This window comes from Mus caroli, unplaced genomic scaffold, assembly GCF_978045245.1.
Source record: "Mus caroli unplaced genomic scaffold, Mus_caroli_1 scaffold_17, whole genome shotgun sequence".
Lineage (NCBI taxonomy): Eukaryota > Metazoa > Chordata > Mammalia > Rodentia > Muridae > Mus > Mus caroli.
Window position 1 is genome coordinate 89041901 of NW_028227272.1, and position 21190 is coordinate 89063090.

A 21190-nucleotide genomic window follows, 5' to 3' on the forward strand; every position below is an offset into this window, starting at 1 on the left:
TTATGTTGTATACTTTGTGTGTTTGTGTGCACATGCACACGCGTGTGTGTTTTGTCATGCATGCTTCGATAAAGTCCTCTTAGAAGCGTTAGTGGGTTTTCTAGAGACTAGACACAAGCTAGCATTGACTCTTCCAACTTCCTGGTGTGTCTTAGGGTCTGCTCTTGTATGTAAGCTTTTGAAGGTTGAAATTTTAGAGCTGCTGCCCTGAAAGAATTCTTCCCTGAAAGAATGTTGGCCACCAATAGCATAGTGGGCGTTTACAATTCTACTTATCTAGGACTATGAAGACTTGATGTTTCAAAGGTCCTACCTATCAAACCATTTTATTATGATACTTGACCTACTTAGTACACAAAACTGCAGAGATGTGGTGTGGTGAGTGAGGACCGTTTTTCACTAGATCCTACAAATTGTTGGTAAATACTAATTCCCCTTGGCCAGGTTCCCGTGATCCCATTTTTGTCAACCGATAGTCTTTATTTTACTTGTTTCTGCTTAAGGCACCACATTTAGTATATAGCAGTGTGCTAGGACTCAGCTTGAGGCCAACAGCATCAAAACTCCCATATGTTTCTGGAGCCCCATTGTTGCCTGCACACTATGTCAATATCATACTTAGGTTCCTTTTGTTTTTTAAACAGTAATATCATCTATGAAACCATACATGTACAAAAAGCAGGCAGCAACAAAGAGCCCCACATAAATGTGGCACTAAATAGACTGCAAGGTGGACACTTGTCTATGGAATGAGCCCACAGAGTGTGGGGCATGGGAATGTGCAGCAGGTGAGTGAGCCTTATTTTTTACCACTTTGCATATGTGGATGTCTGCAAATGGCTTTAAAACTGCTAGGAATATGGATTTGGGAATTCAAATGCATTTTTAAAAAAAATATTTATTTCATGTATATGAGTACACTGTTGCTGTCTTCAGACACACCAGAAGAGGGCGTCAGATCTCATTACAGTTGGTTGTGAGCCACCATGTGGTTGCTGGGAATTGAACTCAGGACCTCTGGAAGAGCAGTCAGTGCTCTTAGCCGCTGAGCCATCTCTCCAGCCCCTCAAATGTATTTTTTAAAATAATTTCATTGGGAACTTTCATTGGGACTTTCATTGGGAAGCAGACACATCCACCCACCCATCCCTTAGTAGTAGAACACTGTCAGTCCCCCTGCCCTAATAATGTTCATTTCACTCCCAGAAAGTCCTTGTTTTAGGGAGTTTAGTCTAAAGATCCCATTGCTCAGGTTTTCACTCAAAGTTCTGTCTGAAATGTTATTTTTCCATCCTTTACTGAAATAAATGTACGTTTTAAAGTGTGCTGTGATGTACTCTATTCTCTGGAACATGGTTTTCATTTGTCTTCTGCTGCTCTAACAACGTAACAGAGAAATAGTTTGTGAAGAATAGAAGTTCCTTTGAGCCATGGTTGTGGTACCTGGGAAGTTCAAGAACATGGTGCTAGCATCCCTCACTGTTCTCTCCCAGTCCAGCATGTTGAGGACATTGTTGAGTTATAACATCAACAGGACAGTAACGAAGTCAGAGTATGACAGAGCCGCTCCTATGTAAACCTATTGGCCCTATTCCAAATATCTTTAGCATAAAATTCAAGGACTGTGTTTCTCACACATGCAACTTGAGAGAGAGATTTGTCCTTAGCCCAGGGCACGCATTTCATATCTGTTGTCATCTTAGTTGTTGTTTTTGTTTTTTGAAGTCAGGGCCTGTGGAGTAGGACAGAGTGGCCTTGAACTCAAAGTCTTTCAGCCTGAGTTCTGGGATTGAAGACATGGCCAAGAACTCTGTGAAAATGCTTTACCATCTTCATTCTTGTATGTCCTAGACAGCTAGGCAGCTGTGGCTCAGATCTGACACTGTTGATGTTAGCTGGCAGGAATGAAGAGGAAGCAACATGTGTCCCTGCACATGTGGACACATGCAACAGACTAAAGACGGTGTTTCCAGATGAATATTTTGAGACATAAGAAATAGTATTTGGTTTGTTCCTGATTCCCTCCAAAGGACAGTTTCAAAAGTCTTGACTTCCATTTCTGGTACCAGGGAGTTAGGCACACTCCTGACATTGCTTGTAGTAAACTTTGTACAGTAGCTTCTCTTTTATAGCGCACTCCTTGTAAGTCATGTTCAGGTGGCTGGGTGCAGGTTGCTGGGTGCTTTGCCCAGAACTGTTCTGCACACCGTAAGTGATTTTCAGTTTGGGATGCCTGCTCTATGAATCTAGCAGAATTTAATCCAGTACCGTCTTTAGTCTGTTGCATTTACAAGGACGACTGTCGAGCATTGTGTTTGTTACTGCAGTCAGGTCAGCATCCCTCAGTATAACTTTAAATGGAAATAGCATCAACTCACCAGTTAGAAGATGAAGACTAACTGGATTAGAAAATAAGACCAACTACCTGTTGCCTTAGACACACTTGACTGGCAGAGATAATCAGGAAACTAAGTCAAAGGATAAAAGTCAACTCACCCAGAAAATGGAGGTTGGAAAGAAGCTGGCATAGCTCGTCTCATACCAGAGCTAGTCAGAAGCGAGGAACTACTTCTGATAGAAGAGGTGTAAACATTGATGTGCCTCCCAGTTTCTTGAAACAAACAGGAAAGGCTCTGTTGCAGTAATGACAGGAGACTTTAATACTCCACTCTTACTTTCATACAGGTCTTCAAAACTCAGTCAACAGACGGAGTTAAATCATATCATAGGGCAGTTGGAATTCCCAGATGTTTACAGAACGGTCTGTCCAGCAGATAAGAAACCATGTTCTTCTCAGAGCCCCATGGAGCTCCATCAAACTTGTAAGGTGGACATTGCAGTACTTCTCACCCTGTTTACAGGATAGAGAGTGGAAGCACTCGGTCTGTAAAGTTGGTTTCACCCTGATATCAGCCCCACATAGGGGCAGAACAAAGAGAAAAACTGCAGGCCGTTTAATCTGATGAACGTAAATTGTAAAACTTTTCAACAAAACATTTGCAACTGAATTCAAGAACACTTCGAGAAAAAAAATCGCATCACTGCCAAATCACTGCCAAGCTGGTTTCACTCCAGGTTGTAGGGTGGTGCATTCGAGATTCTATGATGATGCATAAAAGGCCTTTACCAAAGTTTTGGCAGTTCTGGGCAAAGGAGAGACATAAGGAACATCGTTAGTGTGGTAGACTGTGCCGTGAGTGTGTGGTCAACGTTGCACCAACACTCGGAAATGAGGCAGGTTTTCTCTGGTGTTGTACTTGAGCTCTCAACCAGAGCAATGGGAAAGAGCAGAAAATTAAAAGACTGTAATAGGACATATCATGCTGCCTGTTTGTACATGACACGGTCCTATGTGTAAGGCACCCTGTGCGCTCCAGCAAACTTGGAGGGCTGCTGTGTATTTTAGGAAAGTATCAGGACACAGACTCAGTGGGATTTCTGTACCCATAGTGAACTTGCTAGGAAAGTGCCCACTCTTCATACATAGCAATAACAACAGAACTGTAGGAATAAGCCAGCCACATAGATTGAACTTGAAAGACATCAAAGAAATGGAAAGCAATGGTAGAAGATGGCAGATTTGCCTATGCCCATGGATCAGCAGGGTTAATGTGGCAGAAACGGAGCATGTTACTGAGCAGGCTACAGGTTCAGTGCAGCCCTTGACAATGTTAAATACATACAACTAGAAGGAAAGAATTCTGAAATCCACATGGAAGATAAAATACCCTATCTAGCCAAGTCAGTCCTAAGAGAAAGCATACTTCTTGAAGTCCCACAATACCGGAGTCAGAACTACCCTACAGAACCATAGTGACGAAGAGCGCACGCCTCAGGCACAGACGCAGACTTGTACACCCTGTGGGACTGACTGGAGAACCTAGAGATGAGCCCACGAGGCTACAGAAACCTAATTGTTGACACAGGTGTGAAAAACATACTGGAAAAGTGATAACTTCTTCAAAAATTTTACCTGGGAAAGCTGGTATCCTAATCTGTACAAAAATCAATTCAAAGTGGATAAAATACCTTAATATAAACCATGAGATGCTGAGGGGGACGTTAGGGAAAGCATATCAGAATATAGACACAGGGAAGAACTTTCTGGAAAAAGACTCTTAACAGCACCAGAAGTAAGCCCAAGAATTTGCAAGTGGGATTCCATGAAATTAGAAGGGATAGGAACCCAGCTTAGTACAAAGGCAGGCTCCGGAGTGGGAGAAGTCCTCTAACAGCTGTGCTTCAGGTGGGCTTGATGGTTAAAATGTATAAAGAACCTCAGAAATTAAACATCAACCCCCCGATTTTGTAATCAGCAAGTGAGCCAATAAACTCAACAGTTTTCAAAGGTACAAATGCAGATGGCCAGTAAACATTTCAAGATGTGTTTAGCATGTTTAGTCATCAGGTAAAGCTTAGAGCTATGGAAAAGAAGAGACCATGTGGTGAATACATAAAATAGATAACAATTTGTTTGCTCACCTACTATTATAAAATATATACAGAGCAACTGTACAAGCTTAGAAGTTAGCACACTTCCAGGCATGGTGGCTTATTTTTATATTCCCAGCATTTGGGAGGTAGAAGCAGAGAACTGCCAAAATCGGAGGCCAGCTGGGGCTACCTAGAAAGTTCTAGACTAGCCTAGGCTACAGAGTAAGGTCCTGTCTCAAAACAAAACACAAGCTAAAAGGAATCCACAACACTTTTTAGTTGAGAGTATCAGGAGAATTAAAGGCAAAATATTAAGTTCTGTGTTGAGTCAAGTGCTGTGTGATAGACCACCGTGGTCATTCCCAGCGAGGTCTTGCTGCTTGTACAGTAAGCGCAGGTGTTACCAGGAGCCTCTATAATTCCCAGCATGCAGCTGACCACCACGAGCAATTCCTTTCTTACTCTGCCCTGGCAAGGAGGTTGTTGGTTGTCAGGTTTTTCTGCACATGTAGCACACGGGACATCTGATATGTGCTAGTTGATTGTTCAGTGTTAATCAGCGAGACTTCTGGTTAACTGGCCAGGAGTTAGGTGTTTGGATAATCAAGTTTAGTTTTGGATTTGGGGCTTCAGGTGTAAGGGGGTTGGCACCGACAAACCCTGCTGTTGCTCAAGGCTCTACTGTAGGGCAACATGCTATGTTAACGTAAATCCAGATAGGCACCAACTTTCTTACCAGTCCCGGATTCTCCAGCACCACACAAGACCATGTGTGGCGAGATATGAATTAGGTTAGGGATGGGTCAATAGAATAGAGAGTTATGGAGTTGGTTCTGAGCCTATGGCAGGTTGAGACTGACAGTGTTGTTCATCAGCCTGCCGACCTGTCTGCTGGGAATCCACTTTCTATCTCAGTCACTGGCTTGGCTGATTTGTGGTATCTTTTAGGGTGAATGGACTGAGGCCCTGCTGGCACAGAGGTTGGCTACATAGTAATTATTGGGTTTGGGGCCATCTGGTCTCTGTTGTAACTACAAATCTGCTTTAAGCACAAACAGCCATAAACACTTCAAATGCATGAGCTGGCTGTGTTCCCTTAAAATTTAATTTGCCAAAACAAAGTTTGAGGCCCTGTCTTTGGGAGTCTGCTTTTTTTTGATATAATATAAAAATATAATATAAAAAATATTAAGCAACCTTAATAACCAAAAATGTTTTGTTTCTCTTGCAGTTTCTTCTTAAAACTTCTATCTATTTCATGTGCATGAGTGTAGGCTCACTTCCCACAGTGTAAGAGGGTAACTTGTGTGAGCCAGGCCTTTCCATCTACCGTGTGGGTCCCTGAAATTAAGCTCAGGTTGGGTACTGAGTGCTCTTAGCCACTGAGCAATCTCACCAGCCCTCAGGTGTTCTCTAAACTGCTGACTAATTTAAAATTACAGCAGAACGAGTTAGTCCTCTCAGGCAGCTCATGCCTTGGTTTTGATACAAAGTGAAAGAATGTGCTTCCTGCCTTCCTTAGGGAGCTGTTTTCTTTTTTGACAGATGGTGTACTTACCTGTGCCTGTAGGGATTGGGTGGGGGTAGGAACACAGGTTTACTTCAGGTATCTTCTAAGTTTTACCTGCCACCTTCATTTTTTGGGACTTGGTCTCTCACCAGAACTGTGCTCAGAGTTTGGCTAGACTGGCTGACCAGTGAGGCCTGGGTTCTGGGCACCCACACAAGTGCAGCCACATGCACATGTCTGTATCAAGACCACTGTCCTTTTCTGCTTTCTGGTCCCCTCCCATGTGTCTTTGTTAAATTCTTTATTAGATTATTAGCTCCACGAGGGTGTAGGTTGGACCCTTTGCCCTTCTGATTACGATCTACCAGTTTTCCTTTGGAATTGAATCCGTTTCCCCCTTAGCTGTGGCTGGCACATTAGTCAGGTGCCCTGCCTGTAGGCTGATTTCCTGGGATTTCTGAGTCATAATATAGAAGGATGGACAGTGATTGGCACTGTGTGAGCCTGCTGGGGCTCCGTTGGTTAGTTCTGCCTTCCAGATCCATGGTGCTGTGCTGGCCCCTGAACAGTATGGACTTAATCCCCATTCCAGTTTTCATATTGATTGTGACTGTTTTTTCTTTTTCTCTTTAAAAATGAAAACATAAAACAGCCAGAGACCGCTGCTGCTTTGAAACGTACAATAGAATCCCTGATGGACCGAGGAGCCATAGTGAGGAACTTGGAAAGCCTGGGTGAGCGTGCACTTCCATACAGGATCTCGAGTCACAGCCAGCAGCACAGCCGAGGAGGGTAAGTTTCTCCGTGAGATGGATTCAGTGCGGGCTTCGGAAAGAACGCTGAGCGTCTTAGACATTGTCACAGCGCCGCTGCCCGTAGGTCCCGGGTGTCCTGCAGGTATCACATACAAAAGCAGTGTTGTGTCTCAGATTGGGATGTTACACTGACCATACCAGGTGGGTCAGAACAGTGTCACGGCTTACAGGCTCCTGCTGGGGAAGCTCTGTTTTCAGCTTCAGAACGTTTACCTTCAGAATATCTCAGGTTACACGTACATAGGCAAAGTGGGTTTCTTTGGCCTGGAGCCGGAGCCAGCTGCACAGAGATGATCCGGCCACTCCACACAGCGCTCAGTTTTCTGAAGGTGCGTTCTGTCCAGGCCTCTCACTCGGTACTCTGTGCCTTGTGCAGTCACCAGCGTCCCTGGACATCTTTGGGTACTGGTTTCAAGTCCCATGTTTGAGTTGTCTTAGGGACATCATCAGGGCACTGTGTCAGGGCACTGCTTTATTTCTGTGGTTTCACGGTGTGTACAGCACACTCGGGTGGTCCGGGAAGTCACACATTGCAGACACAGTCATTGCCTCGACTTGATTTGTGTGCAGCTTCTTGTGAGGGCCTTGCCAGATTGCCTGAGTGTTGCTAGGAAACAGAAAGGACCAGTGGCTGGGCTTCTTCCACAGTAACAACAACAAGGATGGAGTGTGTGTGTGTGTGTGTGTGTGTGTGTGTGAGAGAGAGAGAGAGAGAGAGAGAGAGAGAAGAGCCCCTAGCAAAGAATGGGTTTTGCAGTTCACTACAGGTGTGCACTATGAGCAAGCACCACAAGGAAGACCTCAGGTTTTCGGCTTGTGTGGCTGAGAACAGTCATTGCCTGCATTTATCTGAAGAAGGTCCTGTTTTCAAAGTGCTCTATCTGAACACTAACTTACAGAGATTCGGAACAAGCACACATTGGGTGTGTGACATCAGTTCATGTGGGGCCTTATATGACCTTTCTCCATAGACACATTAGCATATCAACATGAGGAGCCCTTCAGCAAGAAGTGCTCATCTGTGCCCCCCTCCCCCTGTGTGTGTGTGTGTGTGTGTGTGTGTGTGTGTGTGTATACGCACGCGCAAGTCAGAGGACAACTCTAGACAGTTGGATCTCTCTTGCTTCCTTGTAGGATCTAGGAACTGAGCTCCAGTGGTCCAGATTGTACCCCAGCCTTTCCACGGGAGCCATGTCTCTGGCCCAAGCACGACACTTTCCTTCTATACAGTAATGGATGCTTGCCACAGTGTTTCTGTTAAGCGAGCCTGTGAGGTCTAGTATATTTAGAATTGCCTGAGAAAAGGTTTCTTATTGCCTGCCTTAGGGAGTTTGAAGCCAGTTGGATTCTTCAGTCATTAAGCCTAGCTAGCCTTCCCTGCAGTAGGCATTTTCTCCATTTGACAGATAGCTTGTATGCATTGTGGGTAATCAAGAAGTGTTACACACATGATATACCATAGAAAGTGCACTGAAAATAGCTAAGCAACAAGATTGGTTTGTCAATGACGTGTTTAGCATTTAGAGTTTTGGTTCATCTCAGCAGTGCTGAAGGTTGTGACGTGTACTCAGAGTTCGGCCAAGGCACAGATTCTGTGTGCAGGAGTCAGTGTGTGTCTAGAACAGTGTGTGCCATAATTAAATAGGCCTGTGTGTCCTCCAGGGCCCACGTTCATACGCTGCCGTGCCATGTGCCGCAGGCGAGTCTTGGACGATGCTTGGCCTTGCTGGGGTTGCCGGTGTCACAGCTGTCGGTGATTGGATGTCTTGGTGATTGGGCTCGATAGGAGGCAGCAAGGGGAGTTTGAATAGTGATGCTTTCACTGCAGAGGCGTGCTAGACACAGGTCACAGAGTCTGCCACATGCCTGCTTCTCAGTAGGACAGAGCAGTGCACTGCCATTCTCTTAGATCCTTCCCCAGTTGGCCCCTTGCTGCCCAGAGGCCAAGGAGGCCGAAGGAAGAGAGCAAGGAGAGAAATGCTTAGGTGGGGAAATATTTCAGTTGGAGGGTTAGCTGGATTGCCTCCCCTGATGAGGTACACTTTGAAAGTGGTTTTGATATTATTATTTATTCATAATGCCAGATCTATAACAAGTTTATGCCGAAAGGAGAAATGTCATTATTGCACATACTGATTTGGTCAGACCCTTGAGAAGCAGGTATGTTCTGGAGACTGGCCTGCAGATCTGTTCCTGGGAACTTACGAACTTACTTGCTCCCCACAACACCTTGATGGTGAAACTCGCAGGCCAGTATACAGATGAAGCTTGTGTATGCTCAGCTGAGTATCATATAAAACTCATTAAAATTTTTCTTGTGTGTTCCACCTGGCTCCAAATGGTCACCCTTATCAAAGTGGAGACAAGGTCTCAGACACCTGTAGCTTTTATGTATATAATTTTTCTGTGTTCCCAAAGGCAGCCATGTTGCAGGTCAGCTGGCTGCCAGATCCTGACCTTGTAACGGAGCAGGCTTGAATAGATCTTCTGCCTCTTGGGCCCAGTGGGAGTGGTTGGGAACCTTTGCTCTCTCTCATGGATCAGCTTTCCAGATGGAAGCCCTGGCTTCAGTTACCACCTGTTGTCACAGGCAGTGCCTGGAACCTAGAGCTGCCGGTTTCAGACAAGCTGGCAAGTATCCTTCCCTCTGGATTTGCTCTGGTCCCACTTAGGTCTCTGCATGCTCTCCCCTTGTGCCTCCACAGACTCACCGCGAACCTGTCTATTTGGTGGAAAGGATACCTTTGGAGGTATCCCTTGTTGTCAAACATTGTAGAGGGAGCAATGGGAGTAAATGTTTCCCTGGCCTTTTCTATAAAGGGCTAGCATCTTCCTGAGGGCTAGTGATGCCCTACTGCAGACACAGCAGTCAGTCTCACTCCAGGGCTACATACCATTTGAAGCTCTTTGCACTAGGTACTGAAGGGAGGACAGAGCTGAACTTGTGTGCCTCAGGTGGCCTGCCACTGACCAGGGGACTGGGCTCACTTCCATGTCCATAAGAACTCTTCAGTTGTGAGAGGAGTTCTGGCCTAAATTTGGGTAGATGCTTATGGCACAGCTCTGCTGGGTATGTGCAGGATACCCTGCTATTTACGGCCGAGAAGAGTGAGCAGAGTGACCAGCTCTTTGGTGAATGAGCGGAATTTTACTGACTGCTCCCAAGTATGTCTGCAGCTTGAGAGCGCTGGCGCCCTCTCTAGAGGAGATCGAGTCTCCTCTATAGTTTTCCTATTAGTTAACATTTCTGTCGTATGTTTTCCTGCCAGCATCAGGTGAAGGCCTGTGCCATGGCTCTGTCTCTGTGTGTACATGTTCTGCAGCTTGTTTTGGGGCGGGGATGCTGTGTCCTTGAAGGTTTCTTTTAAGTGGCATTTCCCCCAAGGTTTGTAGAATTACTCATTTTTACAACGCATGAGAGCCAACAGATGGGTAGAAAAAGAAATGGGTTTGTCTGTAGACAGCCTTTGGCATTAAGGTGAATAATCCGCTACCTCTGTGATGTCTGGGATCAGAAAGGTTTAACCAAGACAGTCTAGGCACAGGCATCCACATAGATGACTCTGTCTTCAGACAGACGGGTTCCAGGATGCTCTGCAGCTATAGACTCCCCACCCACCGGGAGCCACTGAGCACTTCAATGGAAAATTCCACTGTGTGCCACTGGGAAGGGGAGGGTGTCTGAGAGGGACGGTGACAAAGAGCATAGCTCCAGTGTAAGAGAGCTCTTTTTGTGGGGCTCAGACAAGAGGAGTTTGAAAGAATGTGACCTTTATATCTAAAAACACTACCAACACCTCTAACAGTGGGGCTGGGGGCTCAGCTCTGGACAGTGACCTAGCCTAGTGCCTGATCTGACCTTGTCGTTCTGAAGGGCGAGGGCTAGCTTTTAGAGCAGTGGCAGCTCTGGACGCTGGTTCCCTGGGAGAGGACTACTGTGCAGGGAGCCAGCTTGAGCGCATTGTTCCAGTATTGGGCATGGCCTGTCCTCTGAAGCCATTTCTTTGGGCCTTTTCAGACCTTTGGAGCCCTGGCCCTTGTAGTGGAGAGTTTGGTGGAGTTAAATTGTCTTAATTCAGAGGAGGGTAAGGTGCCACCTGTAGGCCATTTTGTGCAGAAGCCATTCACTGCTCTCTGGCTTTTGAACATTGCATCTGTAATGAGATGTGCTTTAGTGCTCTGAACCTGTTTTGGCCCCAGCTCTCCTTGCTTGGAGACAATGAGCACTTCACTTCCACCTTTGTGGTGTTGGTGTGTAGCTCAGCAGAGAAGGGAGAAGTTTGGGGACAGCTCCGTATTGTTAAAACCACATGCAGAAAACAGCTTTAAATGTAAACACTGCTGGGCTCTGTGTTCAAGGCCGCCATAGGACTGCTTACCCACCTGGCTGCCTGCTGTGTGCTGCTTTCTCTGTGTACATCATGTGCTTAAAAGGCGGTTATATACTGTGATTAGACTTTTAGATTATCACACTGATTTTTTTTTCCCCCAAAATGATCTGTCCACTTATTGGTTCAATTAATGGTTAAAATAAAAATGGGAAATGGAAACTGATTGGAGTGTTTTGCTGTCACTCTTTGATTGGGATGTCCTCTTTCAGGCCCGTCGGGCGGTTGCAGGGGAGTCATAGTTGTAAGTGGTTCTGCCATGAGTGAGGAACTCATAGTGACATGAATGGAAATGAGAGAGGTCCACATACCAAGACCCTCCGCACTTCCCTTCTATCTAAGTCGCTGTGCTCAGCAGTTGTTCTACTGCAGGGCTGCAGTTCTGAAAGCGAGTGAGGTACATTCCCATCCTCTGGAGACCCTGGTCTCTCTTTAGCCTTATTCATGTCTCCTTCTCTGGATCTGCAGCCTATAGAGCCTGCAGGAGGTTGTAGGGCGCTGATAGCAGAACTGCCTTCTCGGCACAGGTCTCAGCTTTATGCCTTCATAGGCTGTCAGGAGAAAGACAGTGTGCTGCCTTCTGAAACTCTCCATCCTCTAAGGGTATAGGAGGCAGAGCTGTAACTGGGGGCTGGGGTGGTGTCTCTCAGTGCTCTGTTGTCTGGCCCACAGCTGAGTGTGGATGGTAGTAGCCTGGGAGGAGTGGGGATCTTGTGGAAGTTGTAGAAGCCTGGACTAATAGCACCAGACCTTGGTGACTTTTAAAATGTCAGTTGGCCAAAGGACTGTTCTAAGAGGCGGTCGCCTGTGCATCTGGTTGCTTCAGCCTTCTGAGGTTTGTCTGCAATGCACACTTGCCTAAGCTTGTTTAGAGAAGTAGTTAAGAAAGAAAAGGATACTGTGGAAGCAACCAGGAACCTTGCAGCTGGTTTCTGTGTGTAAGAAGCCATGGATAGACTGGGCCACTCAAACACACAGGTTGAGTATGCCTGGACCTCAAGGAGGAGAAAGAGGACATGGTGGTGATAGTTTGGCTTTCAAGGAGAGGTGGATGCAGTGTATCTGCCCATCTCTGAGCTACTTTCCCCTTCTCTGTTGGGTGTTTCCTTTTCTGGAAATTTCCATGGTGTAATGAGGAGCCTGGGGAGTAGAAACAGTCTTTGCCCACATCAGCCCCAGGCACAGATCAGCAAAGTGATAAGCTTGAAATGGTAGTCACATGCTGAGGTTGTGGGCACAAACCCGCTTGCAGTTTGGCCAGAGCTCTTGTTTGGGTTTGGTTGCCAATGGCCTGGAAGACTGGTGGAAGTAAGTTAAAGGGTAAAGGTCACAGGGTTGGTAGCAATGGAGACACCCAGAGGCCGAGAGCAGCTGATTCTGGAAAGCTCCAAGCCTGCGGTTTTCCTTGAGAAGCCTCCAGAGTGCCAGTGCTGTGTAGCAAGGGAGGAGCTGCAGCCTAGGGCCCTGGCTTCCTTCCATAGGACACTGTGGAAAAGTAGACCAGTTAGTTCCCTTTCTGGTTGTCATTTCCTCAAGTGAAAGGGATTGGGCCATACCTTCCCACCTATCGGTCACAGCCTGTAATTCTGTAAGTCTTTTGGTCCCAAAGTTGTCAGCAGCTTTACGCGTGTCTGGGAGTGGAAAGGCCACGCACGCACACACACATGGCAGCGGGGTGAGTTAAGGAGGCCATAGAAGCCTCCTGAGTCTCTGTTCTTGTTGACATTGGATTGTGATGTTGAGAGAGACTAGAAAAGGATGCCGGGCAAGACCGACACTCAGCTTCATGGCCTCTTCTTCATTTCCTCAGCTGACACACAAGGTTCCTACTGCCCTCCTTGAAGACATGAAGACATTTTGGAAATTAAAGTGCATTAAGATTCGTCTTTTCAAGGTCTGCACTGGGAGGCTTCTGGAACCTGTGCTCAGCGCTTCCATCCTGGGCGTTCCTTTTGCTCTTTCCGCAGAATGCTACCGAAAGCTTTGTGTGTGTGGTTTGGATGGGCTGGTACGCAGTGACCAGGAAGACTGCAGCCATCGCCTGGAAGGTGGCCAAGTCGGCTCTTGGCATCTGTCAGCTCGCTTTTCCTTACACCATCAAAATCTTTCTGCCTATAGGTGTGCTTGAGGAATCTGTGAGGCAGTTGGGTGGGAAGTGGAAGAAAGCACTGCCTACTGTTTACTGTAGTGAAAACCGAGGTTGGCTCAGAACTGGTGTTTACATAAGTTGACTCTGGACTGTAGGAAGGTAGAACTTAGAACTTACAGAGGGAGGCGTGGGGCACCATAGAGCTGACAGGAGTGCTGATGCATTCCGGGCCAGGATGCCCCTCCTTGTCCCCTGCCAGCGCAGGGCTGTGCATGGACAGAAGCAGGAGACACTAAGCAAAGTATAGATGAATAAATCAATAAGGCCTCTTAGAGAGTGTGCTGTGGTTTGGAAGAATATTTTGATAAATACCCAGTAAAAGAATGAATGGACAATAGGAAGGGAAAAAATGCTGGGGACTGTGTTGGATTAAAGCACTCCACCCACCACCAAGTAGCCAAAATGAAATAAATGAGTAAAAGATACTGGCCATTAGCATGGAGGAGGTGGTTTAAGACAGTTCCCACGGAACATTCTAGACTCTGCTTCCTAACCTTGCTTGAGGTAAGTAATCACGATTTAGGGTTGAACAAGTGAGCGATTCATAAATTGGGTGGTTACAACCCTTTAGTTTGTGTGTATGTGTTGGGTCAAAATAAATGGAATTAAGCCTTGGAGAGAGAGTGTAGGGAGGTTGTTGCGTAGCCCCCATAGCCATCACAAGCTGTTACCTCCTTCATTGAGTAAAGACACACATTGCGTGTGGCCCCAAGAAGCCATTCCAATGGTGTGGTGGCCTGAATGAGAAATGTCCCACATAGGCTCCTGTATTTAAGTACTGAGTGTCAAGTTGATGCTATAAGAACATTTAGGAAGTGCAGCGTTGCTGGAGGAAGTGCCTGACTGCGGGAGGGCTTTGAGGGCTAACTCTCTGGTTTTAAATTGTATCTTATTGTTGTAAGTTGTACCAACTTCTGTATTAGTCAGGGCTCTCTAGAGTCACAGAACTTACGGGTAGTCTCTATATAGTAAAGGAATTTGTTGATGACTTACAGTCTGCAGTCCAACTCCCAAGGATGGTCAGCAGCAGCTGTGAATGGAAGTCCAAGGATCTAGCAGTTGCTCAGTCCCACACAGCAAGCAGGTGAAGGAAAGAGAGAGTAAATCTTCCTCCTTCCAACGTCCTTATGTAGGTCTCCAGCAGAAGGTGTGGCCCAGATTAAAGGTGTGTGCCACCACACCTGGATCTGGGAGTTGCTTTGTCCCAGTGGCCTTGAACTCAGAGATCTTTCCTTGTACTTTATCAAAGTCTACCTTTGGTCTGTCCCATTTACAACTTTAAAAATTGAGGCTTATTTTATTTTTGTTTTAAATTACTTTGTTTTTATTTATTTATTTATTTATTATTAGGTTTTTTTTTGTTTTGTTTTGTTTTTTGTTTTTTTGTTTTGTTTTGTTTTGTTTTTTTTGGTTTTTCGAGACAGGGTTTCTCTGTATAGCCCTGGCTGTCCTGGAACTTACTTTGTAGACCAGGCTGGCCTCGAACTCAGAAATCCACCTGCCTCTTCCTCCCAAGTGCTGGGATTAAAGGCGTGGGCCACCACCGCCCGGCCTATGTTTTTATTTTTAATTAAAATTTAAGAGTTCTTTGTATGCTAGATTCATATAGTTTATTAGAGATATAATTAGCAAATCGTGACTACAGCTTGCCTTTTTTCTTAAAGAATTGTCTTTAATGTCGATGGTCTCCTTTGTTGTGTTTTCCTATTATTAATTGTACATTTTGTACTGTCTGATAGATCTTGGCTTAGTCCCAAGGTCAGAAAGGCTTTCTTTCTTTTTTTAGATATTTAATGTTTGATTCAGTCTGTTCCATTTTTTGAGTTAGTTTTCCTGTATGGTACACATTAAGGAACAAAGTGTACCTTTTCAAGCATTAAGGAAAAGACTTTTCTCCTGTGCCCTGTCTTTGCACCTTAATAATAATAATAATTAATAATAAAAGAATCAATTATACTTGTCTGCATGTGTCTGTGTGCCCACGCTGTCTGCATCACTATTGCTTTCTAACTGCATGTGTCTGTGTGCTCACACTGTCTGCATCATTATTGCTTTCTAACTGCATGTGTCTGTGTGCTCACACTGTCTGCATCACTATTGCTTTCTAACTGCATGTGTCTGTGTGCTCACACTGTCTGCATCACTATTGCTTTCTAACTGCATGTGTCTGTGTGCCCACGCTGTCTGCATCACTATTGCTTTCTAACTGCATGTGTCTGTGTGCTCACACTGTCTGCATCACTATTGCTTTCTAACTGCATGTGTCTGTGTGCCCACGCTGTCTGCATCACTATTGCTTTCTAACTGCATGTGTCTGTGTGCCCACGCTGTCTGCATCACTATTGCTTTCTAACTGCATGTGTCTGTGTGCTCACACTGTCTGCATCACTATTGCTTTCTAACTGCATGTGTCTGTGTGCTCACGCTGTCTGCATCACTATTGCTTTCTAACTGCATGTGTCTGTGTGCCCACGCTGTCTGCATCACTATTGCTTTCTAACTGCATGTGTCTGTGTGCCCACGCTGTCTGCATCACTATTGCTTTCTAAGGCTTGGGAAGAGGTGATGTTTGGTGCTCAGCTTTATTCTCTATCAAAGGTGTTTGGCTGTTGTGCATTCTTGGTATTTCTATGTGAACTGGAAAATTAAGTTTGTTGAGATGAACTGTGAGTCAGATTGAACAGACATCTGAATTATCGAAAAATTCTTACCCATCGTTAGTCTAAATAACAGAAAGGTTCTCTGTTATAATCTTTATTTAGAATAAGAAAACTTTACATTGGGAATTTAGATGCCATAGTAAATGTATATATATAACATGGGCAATGCTCAGGGAGGTTGAAGCAAGGGGAACGGGCTTTAAAGGCAAAAAAGAAAAAGAAAAAGAAAAGAAAAGAAGACGTGTATTTGAGGCCCTTGGATCCGATGTTTACTAAGGTGGTTGAGGCAGGAAGCCAGTCTGATGCTTCCTGCCGACTTTTCTCGCCGTATTGTCCTGTCAGGCCATCTCCAGTGCAGTGCAGTGCTAAGGAGGGCATCTGTTCTTTGTCTGGGAAATGCTAGTTGTGGGATTTTAGAAAATCCTTGCTATGCATAGTTTCTTGGGACCTTTTCTCAGGAATTGCCCTGAGGTTTAAGTTCTGTACTTATATGGTTCCTGAAATTACCCTGCCTTCCTCCTTGCTCCTCAGCGAAGTGAATTCTGTTGTTTTCCAATATGAAGTCAGCACTGCATTCTTGGGAGATGCTGTACTTGGCTGTGATAACATTGTCCTCACGTGTCACTGTGGTCAGGTTGTGGGCTGTTGTTGATGTTTTCATCTTCCCGGTTTGTCCCTGTGGGATCTGTGTTTGGTGTTGTCATAAGGTGATATTGGCCCCATAAACAAGCTGAGCTGTGTTTCCCAGCTTCCCCTGGGCTTGTGTTAGAGTTGGTGACTTTCATGGGGAAGAACTCTGTCTGTGATCTGCTTCTTCTAGAATGAACGCTGTCTCGTACCTGACATGTCAAACTCATTAACAAGTTCTCCTCAGTAGTCCCCCACTGCCTCTGCTCTCTACCAGCAAGAACAACACAACATGGTCGGATTCTTCTCAACAACCTTTATTGCAGGAAGGCCTCAATGCTGCTAAGGGGACCCCAGGCACCCAGGGAGGTCTGCTTATTTACTCTAAGCCCCCATCCACTCACAGCAGGCCACATCACCTCACCAGGCACGCAGCTTCAGCCAGTCAGGGCGGCAGGGGCATGTCTCCACCAAATATGGACTTGTTTACACTGCCAGCATCATGGTGCACCTGTGCAGCTCTCACGATGGTCGTGGCTTATTTTCAGGTGTATGAGGAAGTCAGGTGCAAGTCACAAGACTTAGCTGCAGTCCCGGGCACCATCTTGGGACTGCTGCCTCACCTGCTCCTCACAGTCCCCAGTATTCTTGTTTTGTTTTTTGTTTTTGTTTTTGTTTTTTTGTTTTTCGAGACAGGGTTTCTCTGTATATCTCTGACTGTCCTGGAACTCACTTTGTAGACCAGGCTGGCCTCGAACTCAGAAATCCACCTGCCTCTGCCTCCTGAGTGCTGGGATCAAAGGCGTGCGCCACCACGCCCAGCTCTTCCCCCAGTGTTCTTATAGTCACAAAGTTTGCAATCATTTCACCTTTGTTGTTGTCAGGATTGATGTGTTCCTATGCGCTGCGGGCGAGGGTCCTGCTAATTTAGTGATGTGATAAATAGCATCTGGCCTCACTTGAGTCCTCGTTTACCTTTTGTTTGTTTTGTTTTTAGAAACATCTTCTCATCCACTTTCCCTCCCTCAGGTGACTGGGTTGAATTTGTTCCTTTTGCATTTTCTGAGGTAGAAGCTGACAGCACTTTGGAACTTACTGTTCTTCCTTGCACCGGTGGTCAGTACCATACATTCCCACTGTGCACTGTTTTAGTGAGTTTTCCAGTCATTTGTTTATATTTTCAGTTTTATTCCATTTAAAGTACTTTGTTTTTTCCCCTTTGGTGTCTTTGACTCACTGATCCACTGTTTAATGTGTTTTAAAATGCTTTGTCATATGCATTAATTACACCTGATTATGGGTTTCATTGCGTCGGTTTCATATATGCACATGTTTCTTGACTGCAGTGTCCTCCCTTCACCCCCTCTTACCCGCCTCCATCTCCTGCTTGTTCTTCTCTTCACTGCGTGCCCCTCAGTGTTCATGCCTTTACTGTTGGTCTGTTGGTTGGTGCCCCAGTGAGTTCCGTTCAGTTGTTTACCAGAGTGCGGCTGGGGTTGTTCACAGGTGCATAAGCCTGTTTGCACATAAGGACATACAGAAAGCACCTTCCTGCACTGGGCAGCAGAGGCTAGCCCCAGGGAGGGGTGAGGCAGACTGTAAACAGATGTTCACCATGCTACTGGTGAAGCAGTGCTCGGGCAGGGCAGGGCAGGGCAGTGAGGGAGACAGCGGAAGCATGGCTGCGGTGAGGCTGCTGCAGGAGGTGCTCAGGGGGCCTCTGAGAAGGCTATAGACCTGGGAAGTAGGGGGTGAGCACTAAGGGGAACGTTGGGGCTGTGCTTTGAGAGCTGGGAGAGCGCAGCTATAAAGAAGGATGTCAGCCTTCTTTATAGAACATGGCCAGACCTTGGAGTGTCCAGATCAAGCAGTGCACTGGAGGCCTAACCTCTGCCCCTGCCCTCTGGGTTTCTGAGATAGGATCTCTCTACATAGCCATAGCTGACGTGTAGTTCACTGTAGAGGCTTTGACTTGAAGTGATACCCGTACCTTTGTGTCTTAAGTGCTGGTGTGCACTGCGACACTTGGCTGCTTTTGAGTGTGGACAGCAGAGGTGGGCAGTGGACAGTCCTCGTGACATTGCCCAGCAGGGTATTGATATGGTTTATCTGTTATACCGTTTGGCATCACGCTGACATGAGTGATGAATGTTATACCGACTGTCAGTTCTCGTTCCTACAGGCGAGCGCCAGGTCCTTTTCCTCACTGTGGAAAGTGGCTGGCTGACTCATGGCCTGACTGTGTCTTTTAGGTGTACCAAGCCACTAGTAAAGTCCTTGGGAAATTAGACGACCATCTAATAAATGTTTCCACAAGAAGAATCAGTAGATGATATAAAATCCGTTCTTGTTGATAGGGTAGAAAATTCTACGTACACAGTCTTACAACTGTTTTTATTCCCTGCTGTGCCTGGTGTCACAGCCTTCTTGCTGCTGTGAAGGGGGTTCTGTCTAACTTTTACTGGGCCATAATGATAAGTGCAGTCTGGAAGGAGGCTGGGTGTGCCCACTGCACTTGCAGCTGAGTGTGAGTGTGTGAGTAGTGATCTCTGGGAAGGTAAAGATCACAATGCTGAGCAGAGCAGGTGGGTAGTCCTTCAGACTCGCATTCACCTGTTTCTGTCTTGTTGCAGGTATTTCCTGGTGGATTTTTATGCTCCAACAAGTGCTGTGGAGAACATACTGGAACACTTGGCGCGAGACATTGATGTGGTTAGACCAAATATTGTGAAACACCCTCTGACCCAGGAAGTAAAAGAGTGTGACGGCATAGTCCCAGTCCCACTTGAAGAAAAACTGTATTCAACAAAGAGGAGGAAGAAGTGAGAAGATTGACCAGATTTTGGCCTTATATTTAATTCTAAGGGCACTATGGGTGCTGTAGGTGTTGTCTAGGATACTTTAGCCCATGACCATTTTGCTGCAGGAGGTAGAAACTGCTGGCCGAGACCTGCCCTGTCGTCTCTGATGAGATTTCATCCCACTTGTGGGGCTTGTCGGGAGTGGGGATGTTCACAGTACCACTGCAGCGTTTCCAAGAGCAAAATGTTTGTCATTCACACTTGGTTGTCTTGCAAGCCTATATGGATCACTGGGAGCAGAGTAATAAACATGACTTTATCAACACTGGCGGCTGTATTGCTTCTCCCCCCTCCCCAGCACAGTGCACCCCCAAAGCTGGCAGCTCCAGTTGTGCTGTGACACCCCAAATTGTTATGAGCACCCTGAAGTTTGGGATCTGGGTGAGTCTGCTGCTGGACTACTGGACAGTCTACAGAATTTGTGCTTTCTTCTGTCCATGGGGCAGTCAGTGATTTTTGAGGAGGTCCGTGAGTGTTGGGGCTGTTGGACCTGCATTGTCTCATCACTGGCTTCTACCTCCTGTCTACTCTCCCTTAGCCCTGGAAGCCTTTGAAGAAGGCAGTGGGATGGTGACCGCTAGGCTTTTCCCTGGAACAATAGTCCCGGGAATGTTAGTATAGAATAATAGTAATCTCTCATCCTTGGCCTCCCTGGAGCTGGTGAAAGGAGTGGCCCCTCAGACTTCTCAGATGGTCCCTGCTCAGGGTTTATTGTCCTCACAGGTGACAAAGCTGCTGTTGCTATAAGCTTGGAGCTGGCTGTGTTGTTTTATGCAACCCAGTTGTCTTAGCACAGGCAAAGGAGGGACAGGGGACACAGACCTGTGTGTGAAACCCAACGCCAGCCAGGGCTTCCTCGGCAGAGCTCCTGTTCACGGGAGCCCAGATCGCACTTGGCTTCAACTTCTTCCAAGCAAAAATTATAAAACCATTTTGTGAAGAGCAGCAAATCAGGGGTAGAGAGATGGCTCAGAGGTTAAGAACACTGGCTGCTTTTCCAGAGGACCCAGATTCAGTTCCCAGCACTAAATGGCAGCTCACAACCATCTGAAACTCTAGCCCCTCTGCTGGCCTCAGTGGGCACTGCATGCTTGTGGTACACAGGCACATGTAGGCAAAACACCCAGACACACAAAATAAAAATAAGGCAAACTTTTAAAAAAGCAGTAGACCAGAATTCACGACTAGAAATAAAAGGGATGGAGCAGAGATTATCTGGGGAAGTAGACCACTTCCCATTCAGTTTGAATTTCCTAAAACTGCAGGGCTCATCAGAGCCCACATCTGTCCACCAGACAGCTTGCATCCCATGCACCTTTACTTGGGTGTCACCACCCTCAGTTTATGAAACCCACATTGCAGGCCATGTGCACATGTGTGCTAACCTCATGTAATCTTTTCAGGCCTTTGATTTTTTTTTTTTGTTTTTTTTTTTCGAGACAGGGTTTCTCTGTGTAGCCCTGGCTGTCCTGGAGCTCACTCTGTAGACCAGGCTGGCCTTGAACTCAGAAATCCGCCTGACTCTGCCTCTGAAGTGCTGGGATTAAAGGTGTGTGCCACCATGCCTGGCTTTTTCAGGCCTTTGAAGGGAGCGTTGTTACTCAGGCATTTGGATGAAGAAGTTTAGCTTGGATTCGACCTGGACCCAGTTGCCACATGGTAGGTGGGATTCTCTGGTTCTGGTCTATCTTGCAGCACTGACGCTGGCATTGCCTCTCATGTTATTGTCGCTGGCGGGGTTAGCAT

At 46.2% G+C, this 21190-nt stretch overlaps 1 protein-coding gene across 1 annotated transcript in view; it reads left to right on the top strand.

The window, feature by feature from the left end:
- Nucleotides 1-19709, top strand: part of Mrps6 (mitochondrial ribosomal protein S6) — a 51359-nt gene extending 31650 nt beyond the window's left edge. The window contains exons 2-3 of the mRNA XM_021184592.2: nucleotides 6597-6736; nucleotides 19217-19709. Coding sequence (XP_021040251.2) covers nucleotides 6597-6736; nucleotides 19217-19409 — 333 coding nt within the window. The 3' untranslated portion in view covers nucleotides 19410-19709. The remainder of the gene's footprint in view (nucleotides 1-6596; nucleotides 6737-19216) is intronic.
- Nucleotides 19710-21190: the final 1481 nt, after the last annotated feature.